The sequence below is a fragment of the Canis lupus genome, chromosome 6, assembly GCF_003254725.2.
Source record: "Canis lupus dingo isolate Sandy chromosome 6, ASM325472v2, whole genome shotgun sequence".
Lineage (NCBI taxonomy): Eukaryota > Metazoa > Chordata > Mammalia > Carnivora > Canidae > Canis > Canis lupus.
Window position 1 is genome coordinate 28,076,775 of NC_064248.1, and position 20,769 is coordinate 28,097,543.

A 20,769-nucleotide genomic window follows, 5' to 3' on the forward strand; every position below is an offset into this window, starting at 1 on the left:
ACTCAACACTACGTTGAGTTGCCTTAGGGCTTGAGCCACTCCCACTACTAATTGTAACGCTACGCCTCCATACACGTTTTAGTTTCCCAAGTAGTTTTTTTTTCTTTTTTTTTTTTTTCTGGCATTACCAAGAGCTTTCCAGTCACCTTTTATCTTCTGGACTTCCCCCACTCCCCCCCCCTCCCCCCGAGCTGGAAATACAGTTTTGCATGTTGGGAAATCAAGACCCAAAGGATCTTCCTAGACATTTCTTGAACACTTGACTCGTTCAGCAATCGTTGAGACGGTGCTAGGCACTTGGCAGGTGCAGGAAGTGGAGCAATGAATGAGAAAACGTGGTGTCTGCTTGGCTGCTGCCATGGAGTTTATGTTCAAGTCGGGGAGGCATAATTAAAAAAAAAAAAACAAACAATTTTAGTAAGAAGAGCTACGAAACAAAAGTAAGTAAGGGGACTGTGTCGTGTGGGGGTCGAAGACTAACTTGTGTTAAGAGGAGGCCGCTTCTAGATTTTATACTTCGTCTCGTTAAATCCCGACAACAGCCCTATGAGGATGCTGCAGTTATAATCAGGTCCATTTTACGCGTAGGATCTGAGGTTCAGAGAGGTTGCGAACTCTCTAAAAGCTGCCTGGATAGGGAGCAGCAAAATTGGAGATTAATATACAGGCGGACATCAGACGGCTGCGCTCTCAAGCACTAATTGTTCAAAGACTCCCACTCAAATCAACAAAAAACTTGTTTTGGCTACCTGAGTTACTTAGTGGCATTCCCAGGAATGGGAAATTTTCTGGGTGCAGGCAACTTAAAAGCTATTACATATTTTTTGAAGATTTGTTTATTTATTTATGATAGACATAGAGAAGCAGAGACACAGGCAGAGGGAGAAGCAGGCTCCATGTCGGGAGCCCGACACGGGACTCGATCCCGGGACTCCAGGATTGCGCCCTGGGCCGAAGGCAGGTGCTAAACCGCTGAGCCACCCAGGGATCCCCAAAGCTAATACATTTGTACTTTTGATTGTGTTGAGCAATAAATACGGAAGGCAGGTGCCTTGGTGTGATGGAAAGAAAGAGGTGGACAAGCCTGGCTCTGCCCCCTTTCTAATTCTGTGATCTTGGCCAAGTTACAAAACCTAATTAAACTTGTGTTTACTCCTAGGTAAAATGTAGCTCACTTCTCCCTTGTCTAGCTCAACCTTGTATAGTTCAGGCTCAGGTTTCCTGCTCCTGCTTTACTGTGGGGGGAAAAAATTACACAAATGGATCTTATTGTCTGGTTGTTTTCATCATTGTATCTCTTGTGCCAAGCACAGGCCTGTTATATAGTAGATAATAAATAGTTGTTGAATGAGGAAATAATGTTAAATAAAAATGGTTTGTGATCTGTATTGTACTCTGCCTCTTAACTCACTTTCAGGATTGGTCTTGAAGAAATTTGAAAGAGCATGTTGAAGTTGCATATTGTGAACATCACAGGTTCCCATGATCCAGAGAGGAGATGGTTGGGGGTTACGAGATCTGTGTTCAGTAGGAAGAACAACTGTCATAATTTATTGTAGTTGTGGAGGTACACTCCATCTCTCCCTCCAGATTAACTCTTTTAAAGTTTTTTTTTTCTTCTTCTTTTTTAATTTTCATTGATTTATGATAGTCACACAGAGAGAGAGGCAGAGACACAGGCAGAGGGAGAAGCAGGCCCCATGCACCGGGAGCCCGATGTGGGATTCGATCCCGGGTCTCCAGGATCGCGCCCTGGGCCAAAGGCAGGCGCCAAACCGCTGAGCTGCCCAGAGATCCCGATTAACTCTTTTAGTAGTAGGTAAATAGTTACAATATTTATCCCTTCACTTAACAATAATTACTCAGTATATACTATGTTGCAAACCCTGTACTTGGCGCAAGCTCTACATTGGTGAAGACAGATGGTGGGGTCATTTCCATAATTTCCCCCCTTCGTAATGCTGTAGAGGGGAAGAACTTAGCCACACTCTGCAGAGGAAGAGACTGAAACTTAATATAAGTTTTTGTAGCTTCCACATAAGGGCCAAATAGTAAATATTTTAGGCTTTGTGGGCCATGCAGTCTCTGTTGCAAATACTCAACTCTGTAGCTGTAGTGCAAAAATAGCCAGACAGTATTTAAACAAAGTTATCTATTTAAAATAGAGACACCAAAAGTTGAATTTCATATAATTTTGGGTTACAAGATATGATTCTTTTGATTCCCCCCCCGCCCCCCCAAGAATTAAAAAGTATAAAATACCTTCTTAGTTTGAAGGTCTTTAAAATACAAGTAAAGGGCTGGTTTTGGCTGGCAGGCTATAGTTTGCCTGCCCCTGCTTTATGTGATTGGTTCTATATTTTAGATAGAATACTCATCTCTCCCTTCACCATACTACGTAGATATTAAAATCTCTTGAGAAGAGCATCTTTTCAGAGAGAGAGACTTAAAAGAAATTGTTTTCTTTATGTCCAATTGAAATTTCTGATAAATTGATAACCTTAAAATGGCCACTGCAGGTAAGAATAGGCAGTTGTTTGGTATAATGGCAAAGACTTGGAAATGAGGTTCAGTTGTCCTTACCATTGGCAGTCTGCCTCCACGCCCACTGGCTGTTATTGATTTGATCTGCTTTTATTGTACTGTTTAAGACTTGTAAGAATGCAGTTGGTTGCACTGGGGTAGATACAGCACATCTGTGACTGGAGATTTCTCGATTAGATTTTTGGTGGTATATCTGATTGTATTTTTGTAATAAGTAAATGAAGAAATTGGTTCGATTTGTTCTGTAGCAAAATCAAATTCAGAGTCCAAAGAGTTCACTTAGTTTGGACCTTCCATAGTCACATCAATGACACAGTGGGATAGGTTGCTATTAAGTCAATTTCAGAATCTTATGTAATTGGTAATGAAGACATGTAGCTGTTCTTTTACTAAAATTACGTACTCGGTTAACTTTTTGACCTTTACCAGGAGAGTCTTTAGGGAGAGATGGTTGAGAAGAATTAAGAAAAACTATAGAAAAGACCTGCTCAGGGCTAAATGGGTTGGCATTTGGCTAGAACTCTACCTTTATTCCTTACTCTTTGACTTAATGGGAGCCATTATACCGTAAATAATGTTGTTCCATAAGTACAGTTGCGGTCTCACTTTTTAAAATTTATTTGAGAGAGAGCGGCAGAGGGAGAGGGAGAAGCAGGCTCCCCGCTGAGCAGGGAGCACAACGTGATGTGGGACTCTCCATCTCTCCATCCCAGGATCCTGAGATTGTGATCCGAGCCAACAGCCACCCAGGTGCCCCTGCAATCTTCCATTTTAATAATGAAATTTGTACTTAGGCAAATAAATAACATTGCAGTCTCCTTCTTAACAGGGTGGAAGAATGAAAGAAAAGAAAGATGAAAGAATGTTGAACCACTTTGTATGGCTGTATGATGGAAGGAAGCGGAACTGAGGACTCCTGCAGTAGAACACCTGGATGGCTGCAACAAAATAATGATGCTAAGCCATGGCTTTGGAAATTCTCTAATTGCTTTTCTCGTCCTGAGCAGACATTGCCACTTAGTCCCCAAACGGTAACTATGCGCAAGACTGAGGACACAGCAAACTCCTTATGCAAATAGATGAGCGGTCCATTTGGTCTGGGGCAGTGTCTCTCCCTGGAGTCTGTACTAAGTTTTATCTTTGGTGGTATATCTGATTGTATTTTTGTAATAAGTAAATGAAGAAATTGGTTCGATTTGTTCGAACCAATTGTTTATCTCGTATCCAGCCTATTCCTCCTTGTAGCTCATGGTTATAATTCCTGACTCAAGGAGAGCCTAAATTTTTTAACTCCTGTATTCCTATTCTAAGTATTGTAGGTGCTTTAAATATTTAATGTTAAAATTTGGGGATGATTTGTTTCTTATCAAAAGTCACAGATGCCAGAGATAAAATCCAAATTATAGAGTCAAATCAGAGGAAAGTATAAAATAGATTTTATTTCACTCTAGCCTTCTGAGATTTGAGTCTCAAAATTGAAGCAAGATTAATAGGACTTTATTGGCAGTCTTTTTCTATTCAAGATTTCTCTTGAATATTTAAACATGTCTGTAACTTCCTTTGCTTTTTCATAGTGATTTTGACTTTTTTTCTGATTCCATTTCATGCCCCATATTACTTTTTTTTTTTTTTTGCTATTGCACTTGGAATTTAAATGAGTCTTTACTGTAAATTTACATAAGGGTATTAGTAACTTTTAAAAAACTCAAATTCCATATCTTCTCCAGGTTTTCATTATATACTTAACTTTTTTCTTTTTCTTCTTTTTTTTTTCATGGCATCAGTAATTGAGGTCATTTCTTTTAGGGACATTTGGCAACAGGGTTGGCAGCTTAGGCAGGGCTTCTGGGCTGGAGGATCTGACCCTTGTGGAGTCACATTGTACAGGATTGTGCTCTCAGCTTTACAGATCCAGAAACCTGATTTTATCAGTGGCACCCAGAATGGAGTAAATTCAGGGGGACCAACTCATAATAACCCTGATCATGAGAGCCAGGTGTCTGTAAATCACAATGCCAGTAGATGAATTTCCAGCCTGAACTGTAATTACGAAGAGGGCAGAACACACTGCTTGTTGGCAGTCAGTCAATTGCTGTCACCTCCCTTTTAGGAAATGTCCAAGTGAAAAATCCAGATTTCTCCTAAATGAGTGTACTCTCCCAGATGAGTGTAGAACCACAGCCAAAGGAGTGAAATCATAGCAGTCATATGGCCCTTTCTGTGCTCTGAGAGAAGAGCATGTCGCTCTCACTATATCAGGACATCCTCTTTCTCTTAATAGTTCCTGCAGTGAGTAAGGGCTACTGATTAGCTGGATCTCCTTTAAGAGGCAGGTACTCTGCTGAGTGCTTTACATGCACTATCTCATTTCCTCCTTCTAACAACTGCAGGAGGTATATCCTATTGTTCCCAATTGAAGGCGGAAGAAACTAAAGTATAGACAGGTTGTGTAACTTACCCAAGGCCCTCAGTTACTGAGCGCATTCAGACCCAAGTCTCTGACACTGCTATGCTATAACCTTGTAAATATTCTGGCCTCCTGTGTCTATGTTAGAGGCGAATAACAAACTCTTTCTCTGGAACCTTGTTCCCAAATAATTTTCTAATTACTCTTAATCTTGTCCCTGGCTATAAAGTCATTGTTGGCATTATGGCTTTAGGTCATGATACCCTGGAACTTGCTTAATGTCATCAGCTACACATTTGAAACCTCCAAGGGTGGGCCACTTGGACAGATAGCTAATCTCATCTTTAATGTTTGGAATCCTCTGGAGGACCTTCCTAAACCCTTGATGATTTGACTGCAGGAACCATTAAGTATTTTCCTCAAAGTACATGGCTTGGAAGCCATCTTTATTGAATGCTGTTGGTGACTGTTGTTTTCATGCCACCTGTTTTGTCTTTAGAAGACCCTAGGAGGCAAGGGGAAGTTATCGAAGGGAAGTCCCTGGGGCACAGATGGTTAACCTGCCCTGCTGAACATGGAAGCAGAACCCGCCCCCAGTCACCTAAAATTCAGGAAGGACAGACACGGTCTTGATTTTAGTTGTCTGTTTCAGTGTTCACCTCCTGCAGACCTCTCTGAAGAATACCCCTGGTTTCAGCTGCCATTCCATATTGTTTGGTTATGGTGGAGTAATGTGAACAGGATTGAACACTATTTTCATTTTGGGATTGCAGTAGGATGTGAGTAACCAAAAGTCACTGGCCTCATAACATTAATTTGCGTTTTGATCTTCTCTTCCCAGAAAGATTACATGGAGAACAAGAAAGTTGCTGTGGAATTAAAGGATGTGCCATCTCCCCTTCATGCTGGCTCTAAACTCTTTCCAGCAGTCCCACTTCCAGATATTCATTCTCTTCAGCAACCTAAAATACAGCTTTCACCTGTCCCCAAAGTAAGCTGCTGTGCTCATTGCCCTAATGAACCCTCCACTTCACCAATGCATTTTGGTGGTGGTGGTGGTGGCGGCGGTAGTGGAGGTACTGGTAGCTTGATTCACCCAGGCGCACTGTTAGACTCGCAGAGCACCAGGACCATCACGTGTCAGGTAGGGTCAGGGTTTGCTTTCCAGTCTGCGTCTTCACTCCAGAATGCCTCAGCTAGGAGCAGTTTGGCCGGCATTGCAAGTGACTTTCCCAGCATGTGTCTAGAAAGTAATCTATCTTCCTGCAAACACCTGCCCTGTTGTGGAAAGCTTCATTTCCAATCATGTCATGGTAATGTGCACAAGCTGCATCAGTTCCCGGCTCTCCAGGGCTGCGCCTCTGCTGGCTATTTCCCCTGTTCTGATTTCACAAGCGGGGCTCCAGGGCATTTGGAAGAGCACATATCACAGTCGGAGCTAACGCCTCACTTGTGCACCAATTCTTTGCACCTAAATGTGGTACCTCCGGTTTGTTTAAAGGGCTCACTTTACTGCGAAGACTGTCTAAACAAGGTGTGTATCTTTTTATTTGTTCTGTTGGGTGCAGCTGATGTTTGAGGAATGACTTTTTTTTTAAAAAAAAGTAGATCTTGAAAAATCTTTATTGTGCATGGGGTTGAAGATTCTTCTGTGAGGTAGCTTTCACCCCATCAGTGCAGCTTCTTTTGGTCCTGAAAGAAGCAAAGGGAAAAAATGGAAGGGCCATTCAAAAAAGTACAGAGTCATCATTTATGTAGTTGATGCTTTTAGAGGCTCTTGTAATAAATCTGTTTCTTGTAAACCCTAGTTCGGCAAAGCTTCGTGTTCTGTTCTGTCTTTAAAGGCTAGAGCACAATTGCAGTTTCTCATAACTTAATACTCACCTTATACGTGGACCCATTTGTGTAATGTAGGTCACGCCATGTTGTTCTTTTGTAATAATTTGAGGGTCTTGGAACTTGGCCTCGATCACATGAATATTCAAGCAAAGATCTCAATCACTTCCACGTAGAGTGTTCAGGGTCGCCTTTGCGGTATACACGTGCCCTAGATTGTAAAGGTCTGATCATGTGAATATCTTCCTAGATCATTTCAAGTCACTTCTTGAAGTGAGTTTATGAACTGATGGCTAATAGTTTTAGGAATGCCCTGAAGTACTGAAAATACATTCCACCAGAGGTTAACAGGTGGAAAGAAGAAACACTTAGACTGTATTTTCAGTTGTTGTTTATAACTCTAGGTTCTGAAATGATGTATCTGAAACCTCCTCCTCTTTTTAAAAAAATTTTTAAAACAGCCGGCAAGAAATAGTATAATTGATGCTGCTAAAGTCTGGCCAAATATACCACCTCCAAATACTCAAACTGCACCTGTTACTATTCCTCTGTGTAATGGCTGTGGAACCAAAGGAACAGGGAAGGAGACCACGTTGTTATTGGCGACCAGTCTAGGCAAAGCTTCTTCGAAATTTGGTAAATGACAGTATGGTATAAAATGTGCATATTTAAGTAGTTTGCAGTATCTGATACTAACACCGCATTTAATCGCCTTGAAAAGATTCCTTGTGGTTCTAAAGCTACTGTGTATATGAGTCTTCATTTCTACCTCTTGGTAAAAATCTTTTTATTCTCACAGACCAACAAGTCATTTGTCTTTTATGTTGAGCTGCGCCTATTTGAGACCAGACGCTGTGTATAGAAAAATAGGGAGTATATTAGGAGAAGTAAGCGCTAGAGGGGACTCTTTACGCAGGTTCATAAATAATCATGCTTGTTAATTGTGTACTCTATAGAAATACTTAATATTTAGAAAGATTTTATAATGTTTGATGAAAAACAGTAAGTGAAAAACCTATTGTCATTTCCCCCAAAACTAGCTAATGTGGTATTTTATCTTTCGAAAACCTTTTTTTAAAATATTAAGTCAGATGTTAATGCAGTGTTACATTTTTTTTTTTAAATCAAGGACAGTAACAACTTTACACTTTGTCACCTCTTCATTGCTCTTCCATACTGAGTGGGTAGACAAGCATGAGCAGACATAACAATCAGGTCGCAGAGCTGCAGTGTCCATTCACCTCAGAGAAGCGTAATGATCAGCCTGAGAATGATGGCTCGTGCTTTGCAATGTGGGCTTGAAGTATTGTGGGTTTGAAGTAACTTGACCTTCAGATTTGTTCTCTCCTGAAAAATAGGAATAATGGCTTAGAAATACTATTGCAACTTGCAGTTGTGCTATTAGGTCAACCAGTGAGGTTGGTATCCTTAAACTTAACATCAATCAGTAATTTCATTTTTCTGCCAGTAAAAATGATAGGTAGCTACCTATGATTTTATTTTAGTTTGCCATTTTTTTTTCACTATATGTGATTGAAAGTGTTAACATTTCCTAAGGGTCACCAGAAGTTGCACTAACCGGACAGGTGCTGGAAAACTTACCCCCCATTGGAGTTTTTTGGGATATTGAAAACTGTTCAGTTCCCTCTGGCCGCTCAGCTACTGCTGTTGTACAGAGAATCCGTGAGAAGTTTTTTAAAGGCCACAGAGAAGCAGAATTCATCTGTGTGTGCGACATTAGTAAAGAAAACAAAGAAGTTATCCAAGAGCTGAATAATTGCCAGGTAAAAAAAAATTATTATGGTAGAAGAATAACCACATGGGGTTTTTTTTCCTAAAGAATTTTAATTTAGAGTTAGTTTAATATATATTTCTGTCAAGTTTGCAAATAGAGGAAATTAGCAAAAAAATATTTCTAAAGTGCTAGAAATCATTTAATCATATCTGATGTTTCAATAATCTACTTATATGTGATTATTGCTCTGCTAGTATGATGGTTATGTCTATTGTTTCTTTTGACTTCCATGACTGCCCTATGGAAAGGGCTCATAGAATTTATTTGAAATAGACAAATTCAGCTGAGGCACCAAGATGTTAACCAACTTTTTATTTATTTATTTATGTTTAAATGTACCTTTTTTGTTTTTATTTTTTATTTTTTTAAAGATTTTTATTTATTTATGAAAGACAGAGAGAGAGGCACAGACACAGGCAGAGGGAGAAGCAGGCTCCACACAGGGAGCCCGACGTGGGACTCGATCCCCGGTCTCCAGGATCAGGCCCTGGGCTGAAGGTGGCGCTAAACCACTGAACTACCAGGGCTGCCCTTAACCAACTTTTTAGTTCACATGGCCGATGAACTAGGATTTACTTGGGAGAGGCAGGCTCCCTGCAGGGCTCAGTCCCAGGACCCAGGGATCATGACCTGAGCCAAAGGTGGACACTCCACCACTGAGCCACCAGGTGCCCTGGATGAGCTAGGATTTAAATCCAGATGGTCTGACTGCAGTCTGTTCTCTTAAACCAGAACTAGAATCCAGTTCTTTTGACTCTTGGACAAGTAATTCTATTGATATGCTATATTGCTGCCTAAAATTCTATATCCATGCTCCTTAAAAAAACTAATAAATTCTATTGTGTATTGCACGTAGTTGAAGTACCTCTCAAACCCTTTCCTTGCTCTGGCGACTGCTATGTAAGCCTCATGGCTTTAACAGAAATAAACACATTTTAACTCTTGGGGTGGGGGTGGGGGACACAGAAGCCTCCCCTGTCCCACCACCTGACCCCAGACCCAAAAGCCACAGGCAATGTATGGTGGAGACAAAGGACATTAAATACAGCGCTAAGTCATACCTTCATCATATACCAATCTCTGCTACTTCCCCAGCTGTTGGCAGAAGCTGTTAGAGCTAATTTACCTACTTCAGATTTCACTTCCTTTTCTGCCTGATCTCTGAAGGGGGGATGGATAAAGTATAAAAGCAGAAGATCAAAGAGGCAAGCAGGCATAATAATGGATCCAGTTCATTTGTATGGAGAGACCAATTTGAAGTTACTGAGATCCACTTATAATTTTCTTCCATTCCTAAGTGGCAGTAATGTGTCTTTCCTCGGGACCATCTGTTAAGATGTGGGCAGAACGCATAGTGGTTTTCTGACCTAAGCTCTTGCTTGTTTGTCCTTACTCTATATTAACACAGGTAACTGTTGCCCACATCAATGCTACCGCAAAGAATGCGGCTGACGATAAGCTCCGCCAGAGTCTCCGAAGGTTTGCAAACACGCACACTGCTCCAGCCACGGTGGTTCTTGTGTCAAGTAAGTGCAGAAGCATCTGCTAATTTCAGCAAAACCCACTATATGGGAATAGTTGGAGAAGCCGGTACACATTAAAGTAAAATATGAAAAAAAAAAATAAATAAATAAATAAATAAATAAAGTAAAATATGCCCCCAGAGAGGCTGAAACACACAGGACATACTTAACGCTTATGTCTGAGAGCTGTTTAGAGAAGAAGTGGAGTCTATGTGGGTTTTCTGTATTTTCTCCTTAGAACTTGAGTACAGGTTCTTGTGGAGCCAGTTAAAGAAAATATATTTTTATTTATTTATTTTTACCCTGGTCCCAGTATTGCTAATTGTAAAAATCTAAGAAGAATCAGTTCCAAAGTTGATGCTCCCTAATAAAATGTCAGTATTTGCTCTTTTTTATTACGGGAAGTAACATGTGTCTTGGAATTCAATGTAAATATGTGGTAAAATTGTCCTGTTAGTGTTAATTTGTCCCACACGAAGGGGATGGGAGGTGGTAAGCTACTCTGGATATGGTCTAGCCATCCCTCTTTTCTCAATATGTGTCAGTGGAGTTGTATGTCTCTGTCCTTCTAATGTTTGGGGGTGGGGGTGGGCTGTACCTTTTCTTTCAGCTGATGTCAATTTTGCATTGGAACTGAGTGACCTGAGACACAGGCATGGTTTCCACATAATTTTGGTCCATAAAAACCAAGCGTCAGAAGCCCTGCTACATCATGCTAACGAGCTGATCAGATTTGAAGAGTTCATTTCCGACTTGCCCCCCAGGTTACCACTAAAAATGCCAGTAAGTGGGTTTGCATTCTTTTTTGCTGTATTCTGACATTACATTATGGAGACTAAAGACCACCTGTAATAGGGGTCATCAAGTGAGGCCGTTCTTTGCAGGAGGCTGGCCAGAGTTTTTTTATTTTTATTTTTTTAAATTTTTTTAAGAGTTTATTTATTCATGAGAGACACACAGAGAGAGGCAGAGACACAGGCAGAGGGAGGAGCAGGCTCCTTGCAGGGAGCCTGATGTGGCACTTGATCCCAAGTTCCAGGATCACACCCTGGGCTGAAGGCGGCGCTAAACCACTGAGCCACCAGGACTGCCTAGCCAGAGTTTTTAAATAAGGCTTAGAAATAGTTCTTCTCTTAAAAATTTACAGAAAATTGATATGAATGGATTTTACTTTTATTTTGTTGCATAGTATCATAGGGAATTATAGGTTAACCCTACCAAGAGCCATTTGTGTCTCCAAAGCCAGCAGTGTTTTGTGTCTAGTGGTTGGAATAATGGAAACATTATTACTCCATTAACTTCCTGGCATGGATAAAGAATATGGTGGTGGTTTGCACACGCTCATGTTTTGCAACAAATAAACAGAATAATTGTACACCTTTTTTTTTAAAGAGTTATTTATTTTAAAGAAAGAGAGTGCATGTGTGAGTAGGGGGAGGGCAGAGGGAAAGAGTGAATCTGAAGCAGACTGCTCAGCAATGAGCCTGACATGATGCTCGATCCCACGACCCCAAGATCATGAATGGAACTGAAACCAAGAGTCAGAGGCTTGACTGAGTCACCCTGGTGCCCCTAGTTGTATACCATTGAGGCATTTAATCCTTAAGCCCCAGGAACCCTTGGGCTTGTTTTCTACAGTTACATTCCCCACCATGCATGCGCACTTGCACAATTAGGTGTGGTTATTGCTACACCTGTAGCTCATTGAGCCACATGCTAGGATCATATTTCCAGCAGGGTGAGCATTTCTTTTAGTTTTAATTTGGGATAAGCATGTTTACCAGTGTTGAGCTGTGTTTAAGCTCTTTGGAGAATATATAAAGAAATATATAAAGAAATTGGCATTCCCTTTTCTGAAGTCAAAGACCTTTAAGTCAAATATATTTTAGGTAACACACTGTCCACTTTTGGGATCCTTATTCTTTATGGTTAGGAAAAAAAAAAAAAAAAAAAAGACTTGATTATCCAGAACAGTAAATCTGGCCATTTTCATTCACTAGAGTGATCATTTAAGGTACATTTCTCCCTTTCTGTGTTTTTTTTTATTCAGTCTACATAAGTTTACCTTCTCCCCTGTAAATCATTATGACCTCCCCTCCAAGGCTAAGGCTGTTAGCTTAAGTCTAGAGATCCCTCCTTGTTGTTCTAATTATGTAATTGAACGTGTGCCCCTGAGTTAACCTGTTGTAACACTTCTCCTCTGTATCAGCAGTGCCATACTCTGCTCTATGTTTATAACCTACCAGCAAATAAAGATGGCAAGAGCATCAGCAACAGGCTCAGACGCCTGTCTGATAATTGTGGTGGGAAAGTGCTGAGTATCACAGGCTGCAGTGCGATTCTCCGCTTCATAAACCAAGATAGTGCGGAACGGGCTCAGAAGCGAATGGAAAACGAAGATGTCTTTGGTAATAGGATCATTGTGTCATTTACTCCAAAAACTAGAGAACTCTGTGAGACAAAGAGTTCCAGTGCAATTGCCGATAAAGCGAAGTCTCCCAAAAAACTTAAGAATCCAAAATTGTGCCTCATCAAAGATACAAGTGAACAATCTTCCAGTGCCAAAGCCATGCCTGGAAAAGGGTCGCAGGCAAATTCTGGATCTGCTACAAAAACCACAAATGTTAAAAGTTTACAGGTAACTTTGATACCTCTTGCTTTCTGAAGTTTATGGTAGGTTTGGTTTTTCTTTGGTGTCTGTGTTTTACATGCCTGCCTGCTTTTGGTGTGTCCTTTTTTTATTTCTGTCTTTGATGATACTCCGAGTTCCATGTTTTTCTTTTCTTTTTTTTTTTTTTTTTTTTTTTTTTTTTTTTGTTTTTTGTTTTTTGTTTTTTGTTTTTTCATGTTTTTCTTTTCTGTACGGTCGTTAACCCTCCTTAGGTACCTACATTTTCACATCCGTTGCACTTGTCTCTTTTAAGGAGCTGTGCCGCCTGGAGTCGAAGACTGGGACTAGAAACAGTGACTCCCAGCAGGGTAACCCAAGGCTGGCAGCACCTCCTCACAGAAGCTCGAGCGCCACAGCGCCCGCACCTAAAAGCTCGGGGACAGCAGAATCTGCTTACAAAACCAATCCGAAGTAGGTTAAATTACTCTTGCTCACGGATGCTTGTCTAACATGAAGGAAACCCAATGACCCATCCCCTTCAATTTTTCCCTTCTTTAGAAAAGAGAACCTCTGTGCCCGAAGTGTCACCAGTTCTCCCGTAGAGAAAAAAGACAAAGAGGAGACCCCGTTCCAAGTGAGTTACCCGTCTGCTTTTAGCAAGTTGATCGCGTCGAGGCAAGTCAGTCCTTTGCTCACTGCACAGTCTTGGTCTTCTCGGTGAGTCTGGCTTCTTGATCGTGGGGGTAGTTACTCAAAAGGGTAGGGCTTACAGAATAACATTTGTTGAAAAGAATGCAAGTGATATAGGAGTGCTCAAAGGGAAAGATGAGTCTTCCACCCCTCCTCCTCCATCCCCACTTTTTCTTAGGTAATTAGCTAACGTTTGGGGCCAGTGGTCCTCACCATTTCTCCCTCCTCCAAGTGGGAATCAGGGTAAGCAGAGTACAAAGAAATTTATCCAGGAGTCCCTGGCCTGGACGGGAGGCACGTTAAGATGTCCTTACTGTTTCTTCCTTACTTTGTCATGTTGGGGAAGAAGCCCAAACTGGACACGAGTTGGTTATTCTTATTCATAGCATAATTACCAGGAGCTGTTTGAGAAGCAAGGGTCTCTGTAAACCACCATAATTACCTAAGTAACGCTTAGCTTATCTAAGCTATCCAGACTCCCTCAGTACTTCTGGAGGACAGAAGCCACAAGCCCGAGTTGCATCACATGAACTCCTTCAGGCATCATATTTGTTCTGCTGAGTTGGTGAAGACTCACTCCAGAAAGTGACTTTGTATCTGTAAAGTCACATTTTATTTTTATTTTTTTAAAGATTTTATTTATTCATGAAAGAGACAGAGAGATAGAGACATAGGCAGAGGGAGGAACAACAGGCTCCATGCAGGGAGCCCGATGTGGGACTTAATCCAGGGACTCTAGGATCAGGCCCTGAGCCAAAGGCAGACGCTCAACCGCTGAGCCACCCAGGCGTCCCTGTAAAGTTACATTTTAAAAGTCACATAATGGGGATCCCTAGGTGGCTCAGCAGTTTAGACCTGCCTTCGACCCAGGGTGTGATCCTGGAGTCCTAGGATCGAGTTCTGCATTGGGCTCCCTGCATAGAGCCTGCTTCTCTCTGTGTGTCTTTCATGAATAAATAAATAAAATCTTTTAAAAAAAAAAAAAAATCACATAAAAGTTTTCTGATCTGGAGAAAGACTGTAACACATGAGCAAGAACATATAGCGTTTTCAGAGCCAGGGAGAGGTTGAATGACATATTGGTATAACAGGCTAAACCAAGAATAAATGCCCAAATTGGAAAACTAATTCATCAGGGCCACCTATAATTTCTTTTCTTTTTTTTTTTTTTTTTTTTTTTATGATAGTCACACACAGAGAGAGAGAGGCAGAGACATAGGCAGAGGGAGAAACAGGCTCCATGCACCGGGAGCCTGACGTGGGATTTGATCCCGGGTCTCCAGGATCGCGACCTGGGCCAAAGGCAGGCGCTAAACCGCTGTGCCACCCAGGGATCCCTTTTTTTTTTTTTTTTTTTTTAAGAATTTATTCATTTATTCATGAGAGAGAGGTAGAGACACAGGCAGAAGGAGAAACAGGCTCCGTGCAGGAAACCTGATGTGGGACTTGATCCCCGGACCTCTGGGATCATGCCCTGAGCCAAAGGCAGATGCTCAACTCCTGAGCCACCCAGGCGTCCCCCACCTATAATTTTTGCCTTTAGTTTTAAATAATCCAGTAAAAGAATATTTGATGTTAAATCATGTACTGGTTGTTAATAAGGGGTCAACAAGTAGTACTTTTGACAATAAATATCAATCAGTGTGTATTTAAGATAAACCTACATTTGAAAACCAAATAGTTTGGTTGTGTTGTGGAAGGCTGCTTTCTACATATAGCTTCAAACAAAGTCTAAATGATATAAATGAAGTGAATAGAGTCACAGTTTTTAAAAATAATTCAATATGTATGTCTTAAGCAGGAGTATGTCTCCAAACCTTTTAAACAGAGCATCCCCACTTGCTTTCAACATTGCAAATCCGAGCATTGGTGCCGACAGCCCAGACCCATTTGCAAACGGTGCTGACATCCAGATCAGCAACATCGACTACAGATTATCCCGGAAGGAGCTGCAGCAGCTCATGCAGGAAGCATTTTCTAAGCACGGCAAGGTAACCTTTCTCTTTTGTTCTTGCCTTTCTTTTACCTTTTGCTAGCACTCCATGTCAAGAGAATGTCATTCAACACATGTAACCACAGGCAGGATATAAGGATTACTGAATAAGTTTGAACTCCTTCCTTTTCCCTATGATCTGCTCATGGTCATGCTATACATTTGGTTTTTAGGACATAGCCCGAGAGAGCAAGAGACCTACTGGAGAAGCAGCTGTAGTTATAGGCAGGGACTTAAGTGGCACTTTGGGAAATAAAACGCTGACGGATCTTATTTGGCTCTGGCTGCTAAAATACAGAAATAGGATTCTAAAGTAATGTTGTCTGTTTTCGTTAATACCTTACTGTATTTGATGGAGTTTTTAGGTGCTGTTTGCTAGAAGTGCACCTCTTCCAGATTATTAAAATGGCTATGTCCCAGGTGTTTGCAGGGTCTGGAGAAGACCAAAGACTCCTCGCATGTGTTGGCCCCTGAGCCTGCATGGGAGAGCTGTGTGTGCCAGAGCATGCAGGCAAGCCAGGCCAATTTTATATCCCTGAAGGTCACTCAGTCCTAGTTCACTTAGGTTTTGCTTGGCAGAAGTGTAGAGTTCTGACAAGTTCCCTCACAGAAGCATGGAAGTTCACAAACATGTTCCTTAATGATTCACCTTTAGTTTTAAGATGACAGGGTTCTGGGTAGACCTAGCGTTCCATTTTCCTTTTTACTGCTGTAGGTGAAGAGTGTTGAGCTCAGCCCCCATACAGATTATCAGCTCAAGGCTGTTGTTCAGATGGAGAACTTACAAGAAGCAATCAGTGCGGTGAATAGCCTCCACAGATACAAAATTGGCAGCAAGAAGATCCTGGTCTCACTTGCCACAGGAGCTGCTAATAAATCACTCTCTTTACTGAGGTAAAAACAAACCATTTATTTCAAGAAATAACATTGTAGCCCAGAAACAATTTTGGAAATAAGAAAATAGATTTGATCACATTTCCAGCCCTCTTTGATGATTAAATATGCAATAATGCTTATTCCTAATTGATAGAGCTTATAAATAAGCTAGAAGTTAGCAAAAAGCTAGTTAGAATAATCCAACTCTTTTTCAAGTCATTACTCAAAGGTGAAGTACAGCTTAAGCTTGGCAGGCAGTTAGGAGTAAAGTAATACACCACATATCCAGAACAGGTTCTAAAAATAGTACCCCTCTACAATAAAAGTTTATAAGCCTGGAAAGTTTGAAATATTACCTCCAAATCTTAGGAAAAGGTAGGTTTGTCTGTAAAGGGTAGATCTACAAAGCTCCAAACTCAACTTACAGATAGATCCTAAACATCAAATAGATGCTCCGAAAGTCTGCATTATGATAATGTCAGTTGTAGGAATCTGGTGATGATTTTATTCTCAATGCGCTTTGGTGATGCTTCAGCTCTCCCTGTTTTGGGGGGAAACTAGTGAAACAGAACTCCCTTCTAAAAAATCTGAACTCTCAGAGATCTTTTTCTGTGACATGTACTTCACCATTATTTTAAATTATGGTTTTTATCCCCTAGAATAAAAATAATACTGAAGAAACTTTGGAAAGATCAGAAACAAAAAAGAAGCCGGAGGGGGCAGGGGGGTGGAAATCCATAATCCTGCAGCTCAAAGCCAAGCACTCAACAGTTTGCCATTTCGTTTTCTCTCAGAGTGTTTCTGGGTGTCTTTTTATTTTTTAAAACCAAAGTTTGGATGATATATTCAGTTGTGTACTGAACTGTGGGAATTCCACCCCCCAGGTCTCTAACAGGTGAACCACAGCATGGCAGGAGACATTCAAGCCTTTTTCTCTGTTAACAAGGTGTTTATCTCAGAGTGGTCACCATCCTTCTGATACACAGGTGTGAGAAGCCCTATGCTTGAGTCTGATAAAAATCCCATTGTCTGACTTTATATTCTTCAATCACCTTGTCTCTAACGTCATGTTTTTAAGTTTTTCCAGGAACTAAATTTTGATATATCAAAAACTGGCAAATTTATGTTGCGTGGACCATTGAGAAATTCAGGGGTGAGGGGTGCTGACCACTCCCCCACACATGTAGTCAAACACCTTCATATAACTTTTGGCTCCCCAGAATCTTAACTACTGATTGTGTACTGTTCACTGGAAGCCTTACTGATAACATAGACAATGGATTAATAACCTGTTTTGTATGTTCTATGTGTTACACGCTGTATGTTTACAATAAAGTAAGATAGAAGAAAGTGTTACTAAAACCATAAGAAAATGTGTATTTACAGGACTGTACTACTTCTGTTGAAAGAAATCCATATATAAGTGGGCTCTTGAAATTCAGACATGTGTTCAAGGGTCAGCCATGCATCTTGTTAATTTTATGAGTTTTTTAAGTACAACTTGGAAAACATTTTTTGATATCCAACATCTATTCGCTAATTGAGTAAAATTTTGTTTTACAGTGCAGAAACAATGTCGATTCTTCAGGATGCTCCTGCCTGCTGTCTGCCTCTTTTTAAATTTACAGATATCTATGAAAAAAAGTAAGTTAGGTGTTTTTTGTTTTTTCATTAATCTAGTCAGTACTGATTGGCGGCTTCCAGAATTCCTATATTGATGTGGAGATTGGCATAAAATTATGGTAGCTGCTTTTAAGGAATTTCCAGCTTGGTAGAGGAAAAGACACAAAAGCAGTGATATTCTGAATTTGATTTTAACATACATCTTAAAAATGTCTTTGGTTTTTAGTAAATTGAGACCTCATTCTCTAAAGCTGTACTTTTATTATTTTCCAATTGAATTTTGAGTTTTATTCATCATTGAGTGAACTTTTTTTTTTTTTAAGATTTTTTAAAAAGTTATTTATCCATGAGAGAGACAGAGACAGAAACATAGGCAGAGGGAGAAGCAGGCTCCCTGAGAGGAGCCCGATGCGGGACAATTCCAGGGTCCTGGGATCATGACCTGAGCCAAAGGCAGACGACGCTCAATCACTGAGCCACCCAGGTGCCCCAACATTTTTTTTTACATAAGTTTGTTTGTTTGTTTGTTTATTTATTTATTTATTTGAGAGAGAGTGCACAAGCTAAGGGGAGGGGTACAGGGAGAAAGACAAGTGGACTCCCTGCCAGCAGGGAGCCCGACACTGACAGTGGGCTCATTCCCAGGACCGTAGGATCTTGACCCAAGCTGAAGGCAGATGCTTAATCAACTGAGCTGCCCAGGCACCTTGAGTGAACATTTTTTAGTATCTTCTAGAACTAGAAGCTCCAGGACAACAAGGACTTAAGACCATCGCTTTCAGTACCCAGGGCTTTGTAGGTGCTCAGCAGGTATTAGTGTAATGAAAGTGTGAGGCTCTATGGAGAATGCAGAGCTTGGAAGACACAACCCTTGTTCCTGAGGAACTCATGTCTGAAAGGAAAGAGCAAACACAAATCATTACATAGAACAAAGAAAACAGAAGGGAGAAGCAGGGAGGAGAAAATGCTATAGCATTTCTATATGGAGCTGGACCATTACCCTGTGAACTGTGGGAGCCCTGAGTAGTGGAAGAGTAAGGGGGGTAGGTGTGGTGGGAACCATGCTTCAGGATGACTCTTATGGTGGTGGTCTGGTCTGAGATGGAATGGACAGGGCAGGAAGGGAGATGAAGGAGGGACAGTGCCACACCAGCCCCCAGGCCTGGGCAAATGCTGTTGGAATGCTGAGGTTCCAGTTGTCAGGTGAGACAGGACTGGGTGACTGGTCTTACATAGCAGGGAAGCTAAAGAGTAGAGGTCAATTTGATGCTGAGTTATTTTGCCAGATGACTGGGAGAATGGTTGTATCGTTAAGCCAGAAATTGAGAGATAAAGGAAGCATGTTTAGGAGGTACAGTGAATTTTTGACCTTGGTTTTGGACATTTGAGATCTGATGTGACAGTTACTTTCCTAAAGGGGATCATGAAAGACGAGAGCAGATAGGGAGGGACAGGGAACCTAGAGAGGCAGAACTGGATGGAATGCCCCCAGGGACGGAGGTGAGAATGACATCGGGATGTATGGGGATGTGCGAGGTTTGGCAGGGAGGAGGCAGCTGCTGGTGACTTGAGAGCCATCCCTCCAGAGTTCTGTGGATAAAATCCTGAGGGGAGCAGGCTGACGGGCTGGATGGTAAAATGGCAGAGCAGCTCCTGAGATAGCAACTGTTTCCATTAGACGCAAGACCAGAGTATAGGACTGAGAGTACTAGGGGTGTGTATACGTGTGCAGGGGCAGACCGTGCGAGTGAGGGCGTGAGACTGCATTTGGTCAGGGGGACGTCTGAGTGTGTGTGTAGGGCCTGGGAAAAAAAACCACTGGAGTGGTTGAACGAGTGCTTAATATGTTCCAAGTTCTTTCCAGACATTTAATCCTCACATCAACCCTATGTGGTAGGTAATATCTTCCCATTTTGCATTTGGGAAAGCTGAGGCCCAGGTTGGTTCTAGAAGGTGACTGAGGCCACACAGGTTGAGTCAGGATGTGAACTAAAATCTGCCTTCCAAGCTTGTGATTTTAAGCTCCCGAGTATGAAAGACCTATGTTGGGAGCAGTGGGGGGTGGCACATGTGGTTGAGGAGTTCAGCTTCGAGAAGAGTGGGTCATGAGGAGGCATAGGTGAGGTGAGAGAGTAGCTGGAAAGGACTATACCTCTTTTGAGAGAGGAAAGCAGAGGTGGTGAGGGGTAGCTAATACAGAGGGATTTCCAGCTTGGTGAGCCAAGTTGAAAGAGGTCCTGTCAGATAGCTTTCCGTGTGAGAAAATTCAGTGAGGTCATTTACAGAAACTGCAGAGTTCGAGGAATAGGTACCAAATGACACAGAGACTACTGGGCAGTGGGCCAGAGGTGACTTGAAGCAAGTGCCAAGCATTACTGGTTTAGTAGTGAATGAATTTATAGTAGAATTATTCCACTCTGACTTTTGAAGAATCTGAGGAACCATTTTTGGTGATAGCCCTTTGTTTCATCAGATACATAGGCATTTCTGTATAATCCAAGAAAAACATCCTATGTCAGCATATCTCTCCTTTTCCTCGCTTTTAGGTTTGGACACAAGTTGAATGTGTCGGATTTATATAAATTAACAGACACAGTCGCAATCCGTGAACAAGGGAATGGCAGACTGGTGTGTCTCTTACCCAGCAGTCAGGCCCGGCAGAGTCCCTTGGGGTCTTCTCAGTCACATGACGGTTCCTCGACAAATTGCAGCCCAATTATATTTGAAGAGTTAGAATATCACGAGCCTGTCTGCAGACAGCATTGTTCCAATAAGGACTTCAGGTATATATATTCCCCTTCAGAAATAATCCTTTTGCACGTGGGCGTGGACTGTCTATGGCAATCACCTTGCAGACGTTTTCAACCACTG

General features: G+C 41.5%; 1 protein-coding gene across 13 annotated transcripts in view; it reads left to right on the forward strand.

Annotated features, from left to right (window-relative positions):
* Window positions 1-20,769, forward strand: part of MARF1 (meiosis regulator and mRNA stability factor 1) — a 41,120-nt gene that overhangs the window by 591 nt on the left and 19,760 nt on the right. For 3 of the 13 annotated variants that reach the window (XR_007411260.1, XM_049111361.1, XM_049111366.1), the window contains exons 1-14: window positions 100-440; window positions 3,374-3,575; window positions 5,793-6,485; window positions 7,249-7,423; window positions 8,345-8,571; window positions 9,991-10,108; window positions 10,716-10,888; window positions 12,315-12,743; window positions 13,030-13,187; window positions 13,275-13,433; window positions 15,205-15,397; window positions 16,115-16,293; window positions 17,839-17,919; window positions 20,445-20,681. Coding sequence is in view for 12 of the 13 variants with exons in the window: in XM_049111361.1 (XP_048967318.1) it covers window positions 3,432-3,575; window positions 5,793-6,485; window positions 7,249-7,423; window positions 8,345-8,571; window positions 9,991-10,108; window positions 10,716-10,888; window positions 12,315-12,743; window positions 13,030-13,187; window positions 13,275-13,433; window positions 15,205-15,397; window positions 16,115-16,293; window positions 17,839-17,919; window positions 20,445-20,681 (2,966 nt within the window). In the remaining variant the exon portion in view is untranslated. Of the gene's footprint in view, window positions 1-99; window positions 441-3,373; window positions 3,576-5,792; window positions 6,486-7,248; window positions 7,424-8,344; window positions 8,572-9,990; window positions 10,109-10,715; window positions 10,889-12,314; window positions 12,744-13,029; window positions 13,188-13,274; window positions 13,434-15,204; window positions 15,398-16,114; window positions 16,294-17,838; window positions 17,920-20,444; window positions 20,682-20,769 lie in introns of those variants that run through there. The other 10 variants (XM_049111364.1, XM_049111362.1, XM_049111363.1 and 7 more) reach the window with 10 other exon arrangements.